This window comes from Vombatus ursinus, unplaced genomic scaffold (genome assembly GCF_900497805.2).
Source record: "Vombatus ursinus unplaced genomic scaffold, bare-nosed wombat genome assembly UNPS02015406.1, whole genome shotgun sequence".
Taxonomy (NCBI): domain Eukaryota; kingdom Metazoa; phylum Chordata; class Mammalia; order Diprotodontia; family Vombatidae; genus Vombatus; species Vombatus ursinus.
In genome coordinates this window covers 4,248,846-4,267,415 of record NW_020955184.1, presented here as the reverse complement: position 1 = coordinate 4,267,415, position 18,570 = coordinate 4,248,846, and the positions used below count along the sequence as shown (strand labels likewise).

General features: G+C 36.4%; 1 protein-coding gene across 1 annotated transcript in view; it reads left to right on the top strand.

Moving 5' to 3' along the window:
* Positions 1–1,944: 1,944 nt before the first annotated feature.
* FAM177A1 (family with sequence similarity 177 member A1) overlaps positions 1,945–18,570 on the top strand; it is a 48,521-nt gene continuing 31,895 nt past the window's right edge. The window contains 5 exon segments of the mRNA XM_027847449.1: positions 1,945–1,976; positions 2,254–2,387; positions 2,390–2,607; positions 2,610–2,702; positions 13,043–13,222. Of these exon segments, the coding sequence (XP_027703250.1) occupies positions 1,945–1,976; positions 2,254–2,387; positions 2,390–2,607; positions 2,610–2,702; positions 13,043–13,222 (657 nt within the window).

Here is an 18,570-nt window from a genome sequence, read left to right as displayed (position 1 = left end):
CAGGAAAATGAGGTCTAATTGTGCCTCTGAAACAGAACAGCTTGCATGACCCTGGGCTTGTTACTTAGTTATCTGAATACTAATACATTTGCTCCTCTAAGAACATTGAGGACATTCAAAAATTTTTAAAATGTATATGATCAAAATTGTTTCTCTTATGCGAGACTATTGTTTAGTCACAAACTATTTATCTATAGATCCAAAAGGTAATTTCTTGCTCCTCCAGTTTATGATGTAACTTTTTATATCTAGGTTATATATCTGTTTGGAACTTGTCATATGGTGGGAGGTGTTAGTGTATACCAAATTTCTGCCAGATTGCTTTCTAACTTTCCTATGTTACCCCAATAGCTAAGGTCTTTAAAGTTTATCAGACAACTATTAGACTACTAGGTTTATTTGCCCTTCAATTCTGTTTGTTCCATTGAGGGATCTTTCTCTTTTAACCTTTTCCAAATAGTTTTGATGATTACGTCTTTGAGATCTATTACTTTTAGACCCCCTGTCCTACACATGAGCATACAATATTTCTGCAATTATTTAAGTCTGTATTTCTGTAAAGCATGTTTTGTTGTATTTTTATAATTCCTATGTGTTGAGACAACTTGGCGGTGGTGCAGTGGAAAGAGTACTAGATCTGAGGTCAAAATTGGCCTCAGCCACCTATTCAGTATGTGACTCTCAGCGTCATTTAATCTCTGTTTGCTTCAGTTTCCAAAACTATAAAATGGGATAATAACAGCACCTGTTAGAGTTATTATGAGAATCAAATGAGATATTTTAAAGCACTTAGCACATTGCCTGGCACCTAGTGGGTACTATATAAATGCGTATTCCCTTCCTACTTTTCATTATTCCTTTGACATTCTTGATCTTTTATTCCTCCAAATCAGGGATTCTTAACTTGGGGTCTGTGAATTTTTTTTTAATTTTGATAACTATTTCAATGTAATTGATTTCTTTTGTAACCCTATGTATTTTATTTTATGTATTTAAAAACATTCTGAGAAAGGGTCCATAGGCTTCACCAAGGGGTCCGTGACACACAAAAAAAGTTAAGAACCTCTATAAAGTAGTCCTTTGGTAGTTTAATTAGTACAACACTGTAAATTGATTTAGGTAATATTGCAATTTTTATTTTATTGGGACAGCCTAATTATGAGCAGCTAATATTTCTCCAATTATTTAGATCTATTTCTGTACAGTTTGTCTTGTGTTTTTATAGTGTGTCTTGGTAGTAGCCTCCCATATGTTTTATTTTAGTCTGTAATTATTTTGAATGGTGTTTCTTTTTCTCTCTTTTCCTATTGGGTTTGTTGATAAAATACAAAAATGCTAATGATTTATTTTATACCTTGCAACTTTGCTAAAATTTTAATTAGTTTTTAGTTGATTCTTAGAATTTTTATACCATTTTCTCACCTACCAAAAAAAATTTACTTCCACTTTACCTGTTTTTTCCTCTATTTATAGCACTATATTAAATAATAATGGTAATAATGAATATCACTAATTTAATTGGAAAGGACTCTCTTGGTTTCAGAAAGCTGTTACTTACCACTTAAGAAAAGGCTCCAATGCTTTAGTGTTGTTATAACATGTGACAGTTGAATTTTGTTCAGTTTTTTCAAAATCTATTATCATGAGATCTTTATTATCTTTGTTATTCATACAGTCTATCATGTTTATATTTTTCCTTATATTAAATATATTCTTGTTATAAATTCAACCTCACTACATATTTTTATATTTTGTTGTCTCTATACTTATTTTTTTAAAAATATTTTTTAATAAAAATACAGTTTTCTTTCTCTGCTTTGTCTCTCCCACCAAGTTCCCTTCAAAATAGCTATTTAAATACATCTATTTTTCAGCCATTTTCCATCTAATTTCTCTTAGAGCTTTTAAAAATTAATCAATGTTCACAAACACATACTTAAAAGTATGACTCCTAGGGGGAAAAAGTTAGGCAGAAGGTAAAGAAAATGAAACAGCAGCCACCTTCTGCACGACAGAAAAGGCATTGTTGTAGGCTTACTGGAGCATTTCCTACGGGTTGTTAAATTGGGGGCCTAATTGCAAACGGTAGCCTTTTTAAAAAAAATTAAAAATAAAAAGTAATGCCATGCAGTTAAAAATCCCACAGAGACTGGATTTATAGCAAAAGTTAACTCTCCTTTTGCTCCCCTAAATAGCAAGTACCCCTTTTTATTAAAAACCTCAAATTGTCCCTTCGACCCACGAAAGTTTTAGGCAGAACGTCGACGGCATTCACATTACAAACACGGGCCACTGCACTATCAAAATTACGCCCAGTATAAGTGGTTACGTGAGGCGGGGCGGACACAGCGTACCACGCGCCGGAAGAGGCGGGACTCAAGCGGGGCCCTGGCGACGCGACGCCGGGGAGGGAAGCTTCCGCCCTCGTTCTGCCAGGCTTGTGGCCACGCCCATGAGGGCCCCAGGGGCGCCTGCTCCGGGCAGGTGTTGATGCTTCTTGGAGAGGCTGTGGCTCCGGCACGGACTGCTCTGGGAGGCGGAGGATGGATGCAGGTTTATCTGCAATTACAGTCTATTTCACCTACGCCAGGAGTGCCGCCGCCGCCGCCTCGTGTCACGCTATGAACAAGGATCCCTCGAGGGGAGAAGCCGCTCTGGGAGCGGCGGCCGCCGCGACACGACTCGGGGAGCCGGTAGGACAGGTAGGTGGGGCGAGCCGACGGATCCCGGCCTAGCAGCCGGCCCCGTCGCACCGCCCGAAGCGCGGCTGTGGTGCGAAGGGGAGGGCCGACCACTTGTGCTCGGCTTCTGACCGACCTTTCCCCCGGGACTCCCCGCGGCTCGGCTGCTTTGACTGTGGTGGGAGAGGGGGCTGGTCCCCGAGCCCGAGAGGCCTTTCACCCAGGCAAACCAGGAGGGAAATAACTAAGTGGAATAGTTGCTGAGAATTGTATGGGGCAGCTAGGTGGCGCAGTGGATTCAGGAGGACCTGAGTTCAAATGCGGCCTTAGACACATAACACTTATTAGCTGTGTGACCCTGGGCAAGTCACTTAACCCCATTGCCTAACCAAAAAAAAAAAAAAAAAATGAAGAGAATTGTACTGAGATTAAGTACCCCTTTTTATTAAAAACCTCAAATTGTCCCTTCTTCCCCTCCCAGTTAAGGAATCATATCTATTTTCTGTGAGAACCATTCTCCTTAATTTCCTGAAAGCCAGGTGGAAGATGGCCTCAAAGCCTTAGTGCCTGCGTTTACTTAGTGGGGTTTTTGTTATTTTCTTTTTCCTAAACTACAAATTCCTTGTAAATTGTAGCTAATTATGAGTCATAGCCAAAAGACATAAATGACCGCAATGACAGCGTGTCGCTGTGGCTAGAGCTCAGGGCTCGAAAACAGGCGGACCTGGCTTCCAATGACCTCTGACCTTTGGTGGCTGTTTGGCTTTTTTTCCCCCTCAAGCAACTAATTATGACTAATGCTGGTAAAACATAGTTGGGTTGTGGTCTTTGTTGGTTGAGCGAGTATCCCCACTCCTAGTGCTGGTTGCAGGTCTTTCCCTGTTTCTATGGAAGATTTTTGAGTATTTTTCCCTGGCTATAGACACTCCGAGTTGGACCACATGATACTTTGCCCACTAACGTCCTGAGGAAAGATTTGTTCTCGTGTGCGTTTTGGCAGTTATTTTTAAAAGTATTAAAAAAAATGCATCTGTGCATATTTTTACAATTGGAAGAATCATTTTTGAAATAGGAATTATTTAATTGAACCTGCTCATTTTCTCGGTACTGGGGAGTGCCTCTGCTTTGATTTACCACTATAATAAATTGAAGTTACCTGTATTACATTGCTTTGTACAATATGAGTTTCTGGAAAGGCACTGTTTGTTTGTTTGTTTGTTTGTTTTAAACTCCATTATTTTAAATGATGTGCTCAGTATTTTACAGAACTTGTGTTCATATTTTTATAAAGGAAAGGATAATTTTTTAAATAGAAATCATTATCATTAATGTCTTTAATTTGTTTTTAAAATTTCCATATATTTTACTTGTTAGAACGGTGGTAGTAGGTTTGTATAAATTTACTTTGTTGAAGATAGATTATTCAGACTCAGAAATTTTTAGAATTTGGAGAATCATCTTAGTGGCCATTTAGTCCAATTTTTACTTGAAAAAGAAATCCTGAGGCAGCTAGGTGGTGCAGTGGATAGAGCACCAGCCCTGGAGTCAGGAGGACCTGAGTTCAAATGTGGCCTCATACCAAACACTTGACACTAGCCATGTGACCCTGGGTAAGTCACTTAACACCAATTGCCTTAAAAAAAAATCCTTATACATCTCAACTAAAAAAAGGTCAATCAAGCCTTTGCTTCAAGACCTACAATGAAGATCTTTCCTAATCCACCACTTTATAAGACTCTCCAGTCCACATTTGAACTACCTAATTGTTTAGAAATTTTTCCTTATATCAGAGTTTTTCTTTAAGTTCATTCTAGCCTGCTGACTACTGAGACATTGTTTACTTTGGTGCTAACATCTCGAACCACTAAGCTAAAAAAAAGAGAACCTTTCTTGATAAATCTCAGCATAGCTGTTTGTAGTCCTTGTTACTATATACTTAATTATATTTTCCATATTGTCACAATTGTTATTTTTTTTGTCAAGACCTAATAATATATAAGATTCACTTCAATTTTTAAATGAATTTGCTTTCTGCTTTTCTGGTTTGTCTGGACTAATTCACTTTCAGTTTGCTACTTAGATGGACGGTTTTTTCAGTAATTAACTTCTGATGTTCTCTTATAGCAAAAAAAAAAAAGGCATTTGTTCATAAACACATAGGCTATATGTGAAAGTATGGCTCCTAGAAATATAATTAGGCTGAGAATGAAACAGCAGCTACCGCCTTTTGTGTGACAAATATTCAGAAGTTGCTTTTTATTTTTTAAGTGATAGACTTTTCAAATGAATTCTATTGCCAAAAAAATTAGAAATTGTTTTCGTTATTTTCTGTCTTTGATGTAACATAATACTGGTTCCTCCAGAATCATGGAATTTTAGAGTTAGATGAGACCTGAACAGCCATCTAGTCCAATCTATATGTAAGAAAATGCCCATCAATACCCTAGAAGTGACCATCCAGTGTTGGTTTGAAGACCTCCATTTAGGGGAAATCCACTAAATCCCAAGACAACCATCCAATTCTTCTTTTGGATACTATTCATTGTTAGGAAGTTTTTCCTGATAGCAAGCTTGAGTTTTCCTCTTTTCAATTTTCACCCAGTGTTTCTTATTGTGCTCTCTGTAGCTAAAAGTTTAATCACTCTTCTATGTGACACCCCTTCAAATACTTGAAGACAATTACATATCCTTCTTAGAAGAATTCTTCTCTTCTCCAGGCTAAACATTCCTGCTTCCTCCATTTGAACCTCATGTAGCATATATTGCTCTTCACCATCTCTGCCTTAATGGGGCAGCTAGGTGGCACAGTGAATAGAGTGCCAGGCCTGGAGTCAGGAAGATTCATCTTCCTGAGTTTACATAGCCTCAGATACTAACTTTGTCACCCTGGCAAGTTGCTTAACCCTGTTTTCCTCAGTTTCCTCATCTGCAAAATGAAGTGGAGAAGGAAATGGCAAACCACTCCAGTATCTTTGCCAAAAAAAAAACCCAAAAAAACAAAGACCCAACAACAACAACAAATAGGGTCTCAAAGAATTGAACACGACTGAACCACAGTCTCTGCCTTATCAGTGTCCAGGCTAAACTGAAGTGCCCAAAACTGAGCACAATACTCCAGTTGTAATTTGACCAGAGATCAACAATATAGTGGAACCTGGAACTTGGAAGCTGTGCTTCTCTCACTACTACCTACAGTCCCAGACAACTTGTTTAAATTTTGGAGGTCAGTTGACTTATTGAACTCCTGGATCTTTTTCTTTTCTTTTTTTTTTTTTAATTAAAGAAAAACTATCTAACCATGCCTCTTCCACCATGTACTTTTAAGGTCAATTTTTTTAACCCCAAGCATAATACTTATATTTATTTGAATTTAATTTCATTAGTTTCAACCCAGTGCTCTAGTCTATTAAGGACTTTTTGGATACAGACTCCGTAATCTATTATGTTGTTTGTTCCTCCCCCCTCTGTGTCATCTGCAAATCTGATAAACATGGCATCTATTACTTTATCTAAGTCATTGATAAAAAATGTTGAGCAGCACAGAGGTTTCCCCTGGAGACCTGCCTGCTTGACATGAATCAACAAGACTTTATAAAGCACCTATTTAGGTGCTGGTGCCAAAAGCAGTGAATAAAACAGTCCCTACTTGCAAGGAGCTTACATTCTAAGAGGGAGACAAGTATACATGTATTACAGAATAAATTTAAAGAGAATATGTAGAAATTAAGCAATTAATGACTACTCTTTGAGGTCTAATTCTCCTAAATTTACTGTCTCTACCCACATCTCTTAATCTTTTCTGTTATTATAGCATCAGACATTTCTAAAATTTAAGTTAACTGTATTATTCATAGGATCATAGATCTAGAGCTAGAAGAGACCCAACCCCATATTATGTATATGTGGAATTTGGAAAAAAAAAAAAAAAAAAGGTAAGTGACTTTCATCCATTCAGAGGCAGGGTTTGATTCCCTAGGATTTGACCGCAGAGTCAGTGCACATTTCCTTTTACGGTGCCTGCATCTCTTAGCTCCCAGTTTGGTAACCCTGTCACTGTATTAGTTATTTTTGCTCAGCAATTTTTCTTTGTTAAAAGGGAGGGTTCAATTCGGGGGGGGGGATATATCTAGAAATGATAATGACTTTTTAAAACAAAAGACAAAATATGTTTCAAAATATAGAGTGAGTTAGCTTCTTCTAAAGTGACTCTCTTATTTATCTCATAATCCAATTTCACTAAAAATGGTATTGAGTCCAAGATACTGATAGCTTTTAAAGTAAACTCTGAATGCCAGTCTGGTTAAGAGAGTCAGAAACAAGATAGGAAATAAAATTAGATTTGAGCCTCTAACCAGGCCAACATGCTCAGTTTGTGTGTGTGTGTGTGTGTATGTGTGTGTAAAATTATATATATTATATGTTATGTATAATAGTTATATTGCATATATATCATACATGATACAATAGTTTCAGGAAAAACCAGTTGGACAGAAAGTCTTGAATAACAACTCAAATATAATCTTGTGGCAGTTTAAATTTCAGTATTAAAAAGTAGGGTTTCAAAGAATAAGAAAAGTGTATTCATAACATATTTAAATATAGAGCAAAACGTTCTTTGAAATCGCATCTTGTAATTTACTTACATTAGAGTCTTTATCTTTGACTCTTGGCCTTCTTTTGATTGGGATTTTACTTTCTTGGTCAGAATATATTATTCACACCTGAAATTTTCTTTTCCAGAAGTCTGTATTAAGCCAAATATTGTTTAAGTCCACAAAAAAGAAAATTATTTTGTGAAACTGCTTCAGTTCAGGAAGAAATATGTATTTTTAAATGTATAGTCCCATGTGATACATTTATTTTCATTCTTGTGAGTAAGAATTTTTCATTGGTTTCACTTTATCCCCAACATCTAGCACGGCACTTGGCTCAGTAGTTGTTTTATAAATACTTACTGATAATTAATTTTTTTTCATGTAACTAAAGATGTCATCCAGGGTTGTTTAAGATGACAAAAGATGTGAAATCACAGGTATACCAGGCCTTAGAAAAAGTGGTTTCACACAAATGCATCTTCTGGTTTCTTTGAAAAGTTCTTTTCAGATCAAATAAAAATAATTTAAACTTAGTTTTGTTAGAAACAGGGTTCAGACACTTCTTAGTAGTGTTAGGGAGGTATGGATGAGCTGTCACAGCCTGCTGCTTCCCTAGTCGCAAACCATCAGAGTTCTGTTCTCCTTCAGGAAACGAAACTGAACCAAAGTGAGTGAAAGAAGCATTTATTTATGGTTCTGGCAAAAAGCAGGTGTATGGTACCCCGAAAGACACACACACACAGACAGAAACCAGAGCAAACCTTTTATGCAGTTAATTCCTTCTTGTCCCTCCCGTCAGAGTCGGAATTGGTCCCTGCTCTTCCGGGTTACAATTTTCCTGATAGTCCAACTTCATATTACTCCTTAACATGTTTTCCCTCCGGTTAACATATGAAATGTGCCTAGTTTTGTGCTATTGCTCCCCTCTGGGTGGAGAAGTTATCAGGTAATAGGAAGACCAATCTAGAGGTTATTGCAGTTATTTAGGCAAGAGGTAGTGAGGTCCTTAACTAGAGTGCTAGATGTGGACATGTGTTGTGGAGATAAAATTGATGAAATTAAGATGACTTTAAGTTGGGAATCAATGGTGGTGGTACCATTGATAATAATAAGGAACTTAGAAGAGTGAATCCTGTGGGGGGAATAATGAGATGATAATTTTGAACATGTTGAATTTGAAATGTCTATGGGATATCCAAGTAAAGGTATCCAGTAATTTCATTGGTGGTGCTTGGAATTGGAATTTAGGAGGGAGGTGAGAGATGGATGTACAGATTTGTAAGATATCTGCATAGAAATGATTATTGAACCCGTGATTCCTTCCTCAATCCTGTAACCTTCAGGCTATTCTAATCTCTTAGGTCGATTAAAAAATTGCAATTCTGGGAGTTGGAGTTAAGATGTCATTGTAATAGGACATAGAAGAGCAGGTCTAAAAATGTACCACACAGAACAATGATAAATAAAGCCAAAGACAAGTAGCTGTACGGGAAGCTCTTGCTTCCAGTCTAGGACTTCACAAGAAAATTGCCAGAAGTCTCTTGAGTGGAGGTGGGCCAGAGAAGTGGAAACTGCAGCGACTGGGCAAGCTGTACCGGAGCCACAGCAGGAGACAAGGCCAGCAGAGTAAGCAGGCATCCAGAACTGCTTCACTGTAGGAAGAAGAGCCAAGACATTGCCCAGGAGTTAGGGGAGCATGGAAAAATTTACCTGTCAGATCTAAGTTTATGACCAAACAAGATAGAGAGGATGATAGGAAATAAAATAGATAATTTCAGTTACATGAAATTAGAAAGGGTTTGCACAAATAAAACCAGTGCAGCCAAAAATTGGAAGAAAGCTGGAAACTAGAGAGAGAAAAATTTACAGCAAGGTCCTCTGATAAAGGCCTCATTTCTTAAATTTATAAGGAACTGAGTTAAAAATAAGAGCCATTCCCCAGTTGATAAAGAGTAAAGAATATGAACAGGTAGCTTTCAGAAAAAGAAATCAAAGATATCAATAGTCATTGCATATGTATAATCTATGTATCCAATTGCTTGTTTTCTTAGGGAGGAGAGGGGAAAAATCTAGAACTCAAAATTTTTTTAAAAGAATGTTAATTTTTTTACATGTAATTGGGGGAAAATAAAATATTAAATAAAAAGATGTAGTCATATAAAATGCTCTAAATCACTACTTAGAGAAATGTGAATTAGAACAACTTGGATATACTACCTGACACCTATCAAATTGGCTAATATGACAGAAAAAGAAAATAACATGCTGGAAGAGATACAGAAAAATAGGAACATTTATGCATTGTTGGTGAAGTTATGAACTGGTCCAACCATTTTACAGAACAACCTGGAACTATGCCCAAAGGGCTATAAATCTGCAATACTCTTTGACCCAGCAATACCACCACTAGGCTGTATCCTAAGGAGATCAAAGTAAAAGGACATGAATGTGCAAAAATATTTATAGCAATTCTTTTTGTAGTAGCAAATAATTGGAAATTGAGGGAATGTCCATCATTTGGGTGATGGTTGAACAAGTTCTTCCCTTTGATATGTCCTCAGAAATATCAACAAAATTGGCCTACTCAGTGTGTAGGTTCACAATATAGCAAGTCAGTTGTACAGCAAAATAGGAACCTTAGTTCAAAGAGGTTTATGGTGGTGACAAAACACAAATATGGTGAACAAATCATACAGAATCCAGAACATTCTTTTAAACATTGGCAAATAGCAAACAAATGTTACTTCAATAAATCTGGGAGGAATAAAATATATAGCTTGAACAACCTCGGTCTTAACTTTCCAAAAGGATTAGAATATTATTGAGAGAAACTGGGGTCCAGGTCTGCAAAGAAACAAGATATGATATGATGGAATATTACTGTGCAGTAAGAAATGATGAGCAGGATGGGTTTCAGAAAAATCTGGGAAGATGTATATGAATTGATGCTAAGTGAAATGATCAGAACCAGGAGAACATTTTAAATGGTAATGGTAAACAATAAACATGAACTTGGATAGTCTTCAAGAGATAATGGAGGATATAAGGGCCTGGCATGCTGTGGTCCATAGCATGTAGTATTGTACACAGCTGAACAACATCAAAAAAAATAAGATGACCAACTATGAAAGACTTAGCTACCATAATCAATATAATGATCCATGACAATTCTGAAGGAATTATGATGAAAAAATGCTATCCCCCTACTGGAGAAAGAACTGATGAACTCTGAGTGAAGATTGAAGCATACTATTTTACTTTGTTTTTCTTGCCTTTTTAAAAAATGACATATATGGAAATCTGTTTTGCATGATTTTACATATAATTGATCTATTTTGGGGTTGAGGAGGTATTTTAAGAATTTTGAAGTCAAAATGTAAAAAAGTGAGTGTTAAGAGAAAAAAAATTCTTTTAACCTGTGGACGGTATTATCCATAATCTCTATGGGACTTGGACAAGGTGAAAAGAAAAAATGACATGTAAATATTACAACACAACTTTCACATGAGTTGCATGTGCACTGGTTTGATACTCTTCCTGTAGCTCTGAATTTTACAAAGTTAACTCCATAAGGTTTGCACTGACTTTTACAGAACTAGTTACTGGAAGGCCAATGCTTTGTCAGGCCCTCCTAAATTACATTGTCTTTTCAACTAGCAGGTTTGAGCAGCATTACCTAGGGGACAAAGGGACAGTGCATGACTACTGAAAGAAACACTTCTGAAAATCTGCCCTAGAAACAACATGGAAAAGTCCATCCCAGTGTAAGCAAATAACATTGGACAATTTGTGAATAGTGGTCTAGGACAGACCCTTTTAACCTAGAATTTCCGAGGGAAAATGTTTCTCAGCTAACCACAAGAAGAAACCTAATGCCTAAATGGACATTAATATTTGTCACCTATTTGTTTTTGTCTTCCTGATTACAGTCATGTCTATTGTCCGTTTTCTCATAATAATATCCTAATGCTTTTGGAAAGTTAAGACCAAAAAAAAAAAAGGTTAAGACCAAGGTTGTTCAGGCTGTATTTTATTCCTCCCAGATTTATTGCAGTCACATTTGTTTGCTACTTGGTCAATGTTTTAAAGAACGTTCTGGATTTTGTATGATTTGTTCACCATATTTTTGTTTTGTCACCACCATAAATCTCTTTGAACTAAGGTTCCTATTTTGCTGTGTAACTAACTGACTTTCTATATTGTGAACCTATGCATTGAGTAGGCCAATTTTGTTGATATTTCTGAGGAATCATCAAAGGGAGGAATTGTGGAGGAGGTAAATTGTGAATTTTGAGTAAATGTCTCCAAAAAGTAACCTTTGAAATTAAAGAAGCAGCTAAAAGAAAGAATTGTAAAAATAGAGAGCCTCAACCTGGCAAGAACAGAGTGAGCCTTACTGATTTCTATCTTGAAGGAGACCTCCACTATCTTAGAGATTTCTGGCTCCACAAGGATATTCTGATGAGATTAAAAAGAAAACATCCTCAGTGGAATAGACCTGATATTTGGCAACTCTTGAGAATCCAAAGTTAACTCAGTCCAATGGTGCTTTTTTGCTCTCTAAAGTTACCAGTGATCTTTCAATTGCCAAATCCCCAATCGCCTTTTCTCAGAGGCAATTTTTTCATTCTCCTCAACTTCTCTGCATTTGAAAAAATTTCCTTTATTAAATTCCCCTAATGTATTTCATTTTATAGCTTAAGAACTATGGTTTATAGTAATTTTTTTAAAAAACTAGATTTATGCATAACTTTCAAAAAAAGATTTTTTTTAATATAGTATACTTCCATTGGATCTGTGCTGCTAAGCACATTCATATATAAGGTAATGGGTTATAAGTCCAAACTGTTATTTTACAGATGAGGAGCCTGTGGCTTAAGATTACACATTAATTAAGTATAACTGAGCTATGATGTGAATTCCCATCTGCTGATCTGAAAGAGAAACTGGCCCAGTCCATAGCCTCTACTGCTAACTATGGCAACATCTCCATAGTGCAACAACATTTAGTCTTACCTTTCTCTCTTCTTTCCTCTCTAGACTTCCCTTCTGGGGGTGTTCTAGTAGTGAACACTCCCTCCTCAAATTACCATGTATATGTTTGTTTACATGTTGTATCTCCTTTCCTTTCTTCCCCCCACCCCCAGTAGAAAGTAAGTTCTTTGAAAGCTGGGGTTATTTTTCTTCTTACCTTTGGATCTCTACCACCTAGCATTTAGTAGGTGTTTAATGAATGTGATTGGGTAGGACCTCAAATTCATATATTTTCCCTATTGCCTTCTAGTTTATTTTTTTAATTCTGTTTACTCTTAATTGTAAAAAACATGAAAATTACATCATCAATTGAAATAAGTTAGTTTCTGGTTTTCTCTTTTCTTTTTTTTTTTTTCCCTGTTATTGAGAGAGAAGGAATAGGAGAGTGGGAGAAGCCCTAGACTGAGAGTCAGAAGATCTGATTTCCTTTTCCAGTACTGGTCCTGACACTAACTGACTTTGTTACCTTGAGCAAACCACAAAACCTTTCTAGGTTTTAGTCTGCGAAATGATAATAGAATCATTGATTTAGAGCTCAAACTGTCTTTTCTCTTAAGCCATCTAGTTCAGTCCCTTAATTTTACAGAGGAGGAAACTGGTGTCCAGGGAGGTTGAGAGCTTGGCCCTTTCCGGCTCCAATTTCTTAGGCAAAATTTTTTGCATGTGTTTCAAAAATGAGGGAGAGAAAAGAAAACCCACACAAAATTACCTTTTTTCTGTAATGTGTTACAGGTACAAATGAGTTGTGATGGAAACTTTGAAAATGTAGAGCTGGGTGTCATAGGGAAAAAAAAGAAAATTCCAAGACGAGTTATTCACTTTGTCAGTGGTGAAACCATGGAAGAATATAGCACTGATGAAGATGAAAGCGATGGTCAGGAGAAAAGAGATCTTTTACCTACTATTGATCCGGTAGGTTTTTTACTTTTTCTTTTTTATTACCTGTCTTTTGCCCAGATAAATATCGTAGAAGGATCTTTGAAAGAAAAACTAGTCATTTTCATATTTATTTTGTAACTGTTCATGACATTATTAATATTCTTAGGTCTGTGTACATGTAATTTTGAGAGGCAGCTTGGTACAGTAAATAGAGTGCTATACTTGGAGTGCCTGCTCTGACATTTAACTACACAATCATGGGCAACGTAATGCAACCTCTCTGAGCTTTGGCTTCCTTCTTTGAAAAATGGAGATAATAAAACCTCTCTGATTTAGTTCTTAAGGTTGTTATGAGGCTCAAATGAGAAAGTGGATATAAAGCATTTTGCAAAGTCAGTTATTAATGTTATCTTACCTGTTTGAAAGGTATGCTTCCTTTCTTTATATGCTTCCTATTATGTGGAGACTTTATGAGTGGCAATATTAATATCAAAGGTTCTTTTTCAAGTGTCTTACTGGAAAATCAAGTAATACAAAACCCTCTGCTAACAAGTATGGTAAGCTGTTCCTTGGTTTATAAATATTTTGATGTGAGATAATAGGTCTTACAGTCCTTTTGTCTCTCTGCAAGTTTGTACATAATAATGATGAATAAATAGTTCACTTACATAGGGCCTACTATGTGCTAGGCATTGTGCTAAGCACTTTACAAATATTTTATTTGATTCTTTCAGTAATGCTGGGAAGTAGGTGCTATTATTATCCCCGTTTTGCATTTGAGGAAATTGAGGCCAGTAGTATCTGAGGCTGGTCTTTCTGACTCTAGGCCCACAGTTCTATCCACTGTACCACCTGAAGCTTTCTCCAAATAAGCATAAACCAGCCTGAATAAACAAGTCTCTCTTCCACTGTCATGTACTATAAGGAAGAGCCTAGAACTTCTCTCAGCCTTTTCCAAATGAGATGAAGGAATAATTAATATGAAAAAAGAATCTGGGGCAGCTTAACCCCTATTGCCTTGTCCAACCCCACCCCACCCCCAAAAAAAGAAAAGATTACTTTATTGGGGTAGCTAGTTGTACAATAGATAGAGCTCTGGCATTGGAGTCCTCCTGACTCCAGGGTCCTCCTGAGTTCAAATCCAGGCTCAGACACGTGAAACTTAGTAGCTATGTGACCCTGGTCAAGTCACTTGACGCCTATTGCCTCACCAAAAAAAAGAGAGAGAGAGAAACTGTTACAGGATAAATTAGGCTTGACTTCTTTCTTTTTATTAATTGCTGAATTTACCACAATTAAGTGGCCGCTTAGGATCATTTGGACCATAGATTGAGAGCTGCAAGGGTCCATAAAGACCATCTAGTCCAGCCAGATGAGAAAACGAAGGCCCAGAGAATCCATGTGACTAGAGTGTACATGACTTGCCCGAGGTCACACAGCTGATAAATGGCAAAATGGATTTGACTTCAAATCAGCCCACCTTCAACTATACTATGCTATTTCCAAACAATAAATTATATATGCTATGGTGGACCAGCTCTCATCTGTGGGACATTTTTACCTTTACTACCAAACATTCTTAGTACTTAAAATTTATAAACTTAAAAACAGATCTGTACTCCTACCCTTTGAAGTGAAGAGGGGGCAGCTAGGTGGCGAAGTGGATAGAACATCGGCCTTGAAGTCAGGAGGACCAGAGTTCAAATCCGTCCTCAGACCAAACACTTGACACTTACTAGCTGTGTGACCCTGGGCAAGAAACTTAACCCCTATTGCCTAAAAAATAAATAAATAAATAAATTAAATAAATAAATAAATAAATAAATAAATAAATAAATAAATAAATAAATAAATAAGTAAAAGTAGTGAAGAGAACCTCTGTGATAGGACTACAGAGGGCAGTGCACTCAAAAATAGAGATTTTTCGCTATTTTACAGGTCCTCTGTAGTTTGGGTAGGGAAACATTAAAGTAGATGATCTCTAGTGTGTCTTCCAATTCCAGATGTAAACTATACAGTTAAGCTAGTTTCTCTAAAGTTTCTCTAGAAATTTTATTCACCTCTAATAATCAAGAACTATGGATGTTTCAGACTACTGAAAATTCTTATAATTTTTCTTCCTGAGTTAGGAATACTTATTTTCTGTTAATCATTTTGAACGAACGAATGAATGAAAAAAACACTTATTAATTACTAGAGTGCTGTAGAAATAAATAGAAAATAAAGCCCCTATTCTCATGAAACTCAGAATTCTAATGGGGAGGCAACACATATAGAAGGTTTCAGCTTCAGATCAAGTGGAAAATCCCATGGTCCTGAGGGTATAGTGGCAGAGAAGCTGAAAATGCATTTTTTAAAATGTCATTTCCACTGATAAAATCTTACCAGTTTCTGATGGTGAACCGTTTGACAGCACCAAAGCCTCTGGGGGCAAGAACTTTCTTCTCTGGGTCTCTATTAATTATGATTACAAAAGCATCAGCAGAAGCAGTTGCCAGGTGGCATATCTACTGTGTGGTTGCTTCCACAGATGTGACCTCAGGGCTGGTCTGGTCTGAGAGGGACTACTGTTCCTAACGCCCTTAGGTTCAGGGTCCTGAGCTATCTCCTTGGAGTCTGAAGGAAGTGTGGTGATGGTAGTTTGATTTGCCTGCCCCGGTTTCCCTCAGAGTGCCTTGCAGCTTCACCTAGGTAGGCTTCCTAATTATGAAATAGACTTATGAATTTACCTAAGTTATTTATAAATAGAGCCAATAGGATTTAGTAACATGGGGGTGAGAGAGGGAAAAGGCCTTCCTTAGTGATGGGAAAATTATTTTGAAGTTAACAGAAATAAGGTAGGTAGGCATAGGTTAGGTTTTAAAGGACAAATAAGTTTATTTTAGACATATCAGTTTTTAGATGGGATATCTCCGTAGAAGTGATCATTGGGCATTTGCAAATGAGGTTTGAGAGAAGTATTGGATGGAGATATAGATTTGGAAGTCATTTGTGTTGAGGTGATCATTTGAAGCTTTGGCAGTTTATAGGACTGAAGAGAGAGAAAAGGGCCAAGAATTCATCTTTAAGGGAATGCCTGCATTTGAGAGACTAAAGGAAGAAGCTAGGTATAGAGACATGAGAGAATCAGAGGTAAGGCATAGACCATGAGGAAGGACAAGTTGTGATTGGCAGTACCAAAGCCCTTAGAGAGGTGAAGCAGGGTAAGTAGAGAGGAAAAAGCCATTGCATCCACTGATCCTGAAGAGTGTCTGGCTATTATGTTAGTATGAAAGAAGCCAGTTGCAGTACAATACAATAAGCAATTACTAAGAATCTATTGCATGTAATGTTAAAGGAGGTAAAAAGTTTAAATAAGACAGTCTCTTTTCTCAAAGAGCCTACTGATTTGTAAGGGGGTTAAAGAATGAATAAAGTGTTAGTGAAATGAAGTCATTTTGTATAGATCATTTTTTTTCCTAAAAGTTTATTAATGAAGGGGAGCAAAGTTCTAGAGAATCTTGAGAAAAGGTAGTTTAAAAAATTTTTAAGGATGTGAATGAAGAGTGTTTGTAACCTCCGTCAGATTTTAAGCTAAGGGCAAATAAGGTTTTATTTTGGTCTTTTTATCTACCGTCCCTAGCATAGTTCCTTGTAAAAATGTTAGGCTTTTAATAAATATTTGTTGAATTTAATTTCTTTCTTTTCTTTTCTTTTTTTTTTTAAGAATTGTAGCCTTTAGACATTTATTTTTTTCTTTTTCTTTTTTTAAAAATTATTTTTAACTAAAATACGAAAAGTTAAATACACAATAAGAACAGAAAAAGAAACATACACTTAAATAATTAAAACTTAAATACAAAATAATTAAAGAAAAAATATTGCCATGTGCATAGCAGAATGTAAGAGAGAATTCAAAATATACAGCAATAAATTTCCATTTCAAGAAAGCCTATATAGTAAATAGTACCCACTGTGCTCAGAGCTGTCCGTCTGTCTGTCTGTCTGTCTCTCTCTCTCTCTCTGTCTCTCTCTCTCTTTCTCTTTGCTTCCTTGTAAGTTTTCTTTTGTTCTCTGCTGTGCACTTTTTACTTTGTTCTTTTTTTCCTCCCTTCCCCCAAGGTGACTACAATTAAGTGTAGATATATTTTTTAAATATACACATACATGTATACATATATACAAACATACACACACATATATACTCTTCAGAAGATGATACTAAAGCAAAAAAGAGCCCCTTATATGTATATACATACATATACACATACACACATATACATGTACTTAAATATCTGTAATAATAGCCATATATTGACGTATACATGTGTATTCATCTATATAAGACCGTATTTTATGTATTTGTCTTCTGTTTCCTCTGAGGGTGGATAACCTCTTTCTTCATAAGTCTGAGTCTCTCCATATTTTTCTAAGCCCACCAACTCATCATTTCCTACACCATAGCAATAGCCCTACCTTATACTGTCTAGTAATTTTAAATAGTCTAAAACAATATTGATTAATATTGCTGACATACAGTGTAGTATCCCTATTATTTTCTTTTGATTAAATCTATTTTAGCTTTAACTTTGTCTGAGATCATGATTACTACCCCGCTTTTCTTCCCCTAATAAATTCTACTCCTGATCTTTATTTTTATACTTGTGTGTATCTCTTATTTCCTGTTCCTCCTGACTCCTTTACTTTACCCACTACCTTGCCCTCCTATTACTTAACCTTCCCCCTTCCAGGATCCCTCCTTTATCCTCCCATTCCTGTTAATCTACCCTCCCCCCCATCCCTTTAGCTTTTTATTTCTGAATTTAGAAGACTTTTATCCCCTCCTAGATATATATGTATTGTTCCCTCTTGAACCCATTCCCCATGAAAATGGGGTTCCAGGACTACCAGTCCTCCTCCTCTGTCTAATTCCTCTGTGTCAGTTCTTCCTTTCACACCTCATTTGTGTAAAGTAAATTACTCTTTTTATCTTTCCCTCAATGGCTTTGCTTTTTAGAATCATATCATGCTCATGTCTACTCCAAGCTTTCTTATGAACTAATTACTAATTAGAATCTTACATATACATTTTACATTTCCTTATACAAAAAGTAAACAGTCTGTCCTTATTGAGTCCCTTGTAATTAGTCTTTCATATGTACCTTATATTTCTCTTGGATGTTATCTGTCAGATTTTCTAATTAGTTCAGGTCTTTCTGCAGTGAAATCCTGAAAGTCTTGCAATTCATTGAATATCCTACTTTTTTCCCTTTATTCAGGATTATGCTTAACTTTGCTGGGCATATTTTCAGCCACAATCCTAGTTCTTTTGCTCTTCAGTATGTAATGTTCCAAGACCTTCAGTCTTTAGTGTTGCTGCTGCTAGGTCTTAGGGTGATTCT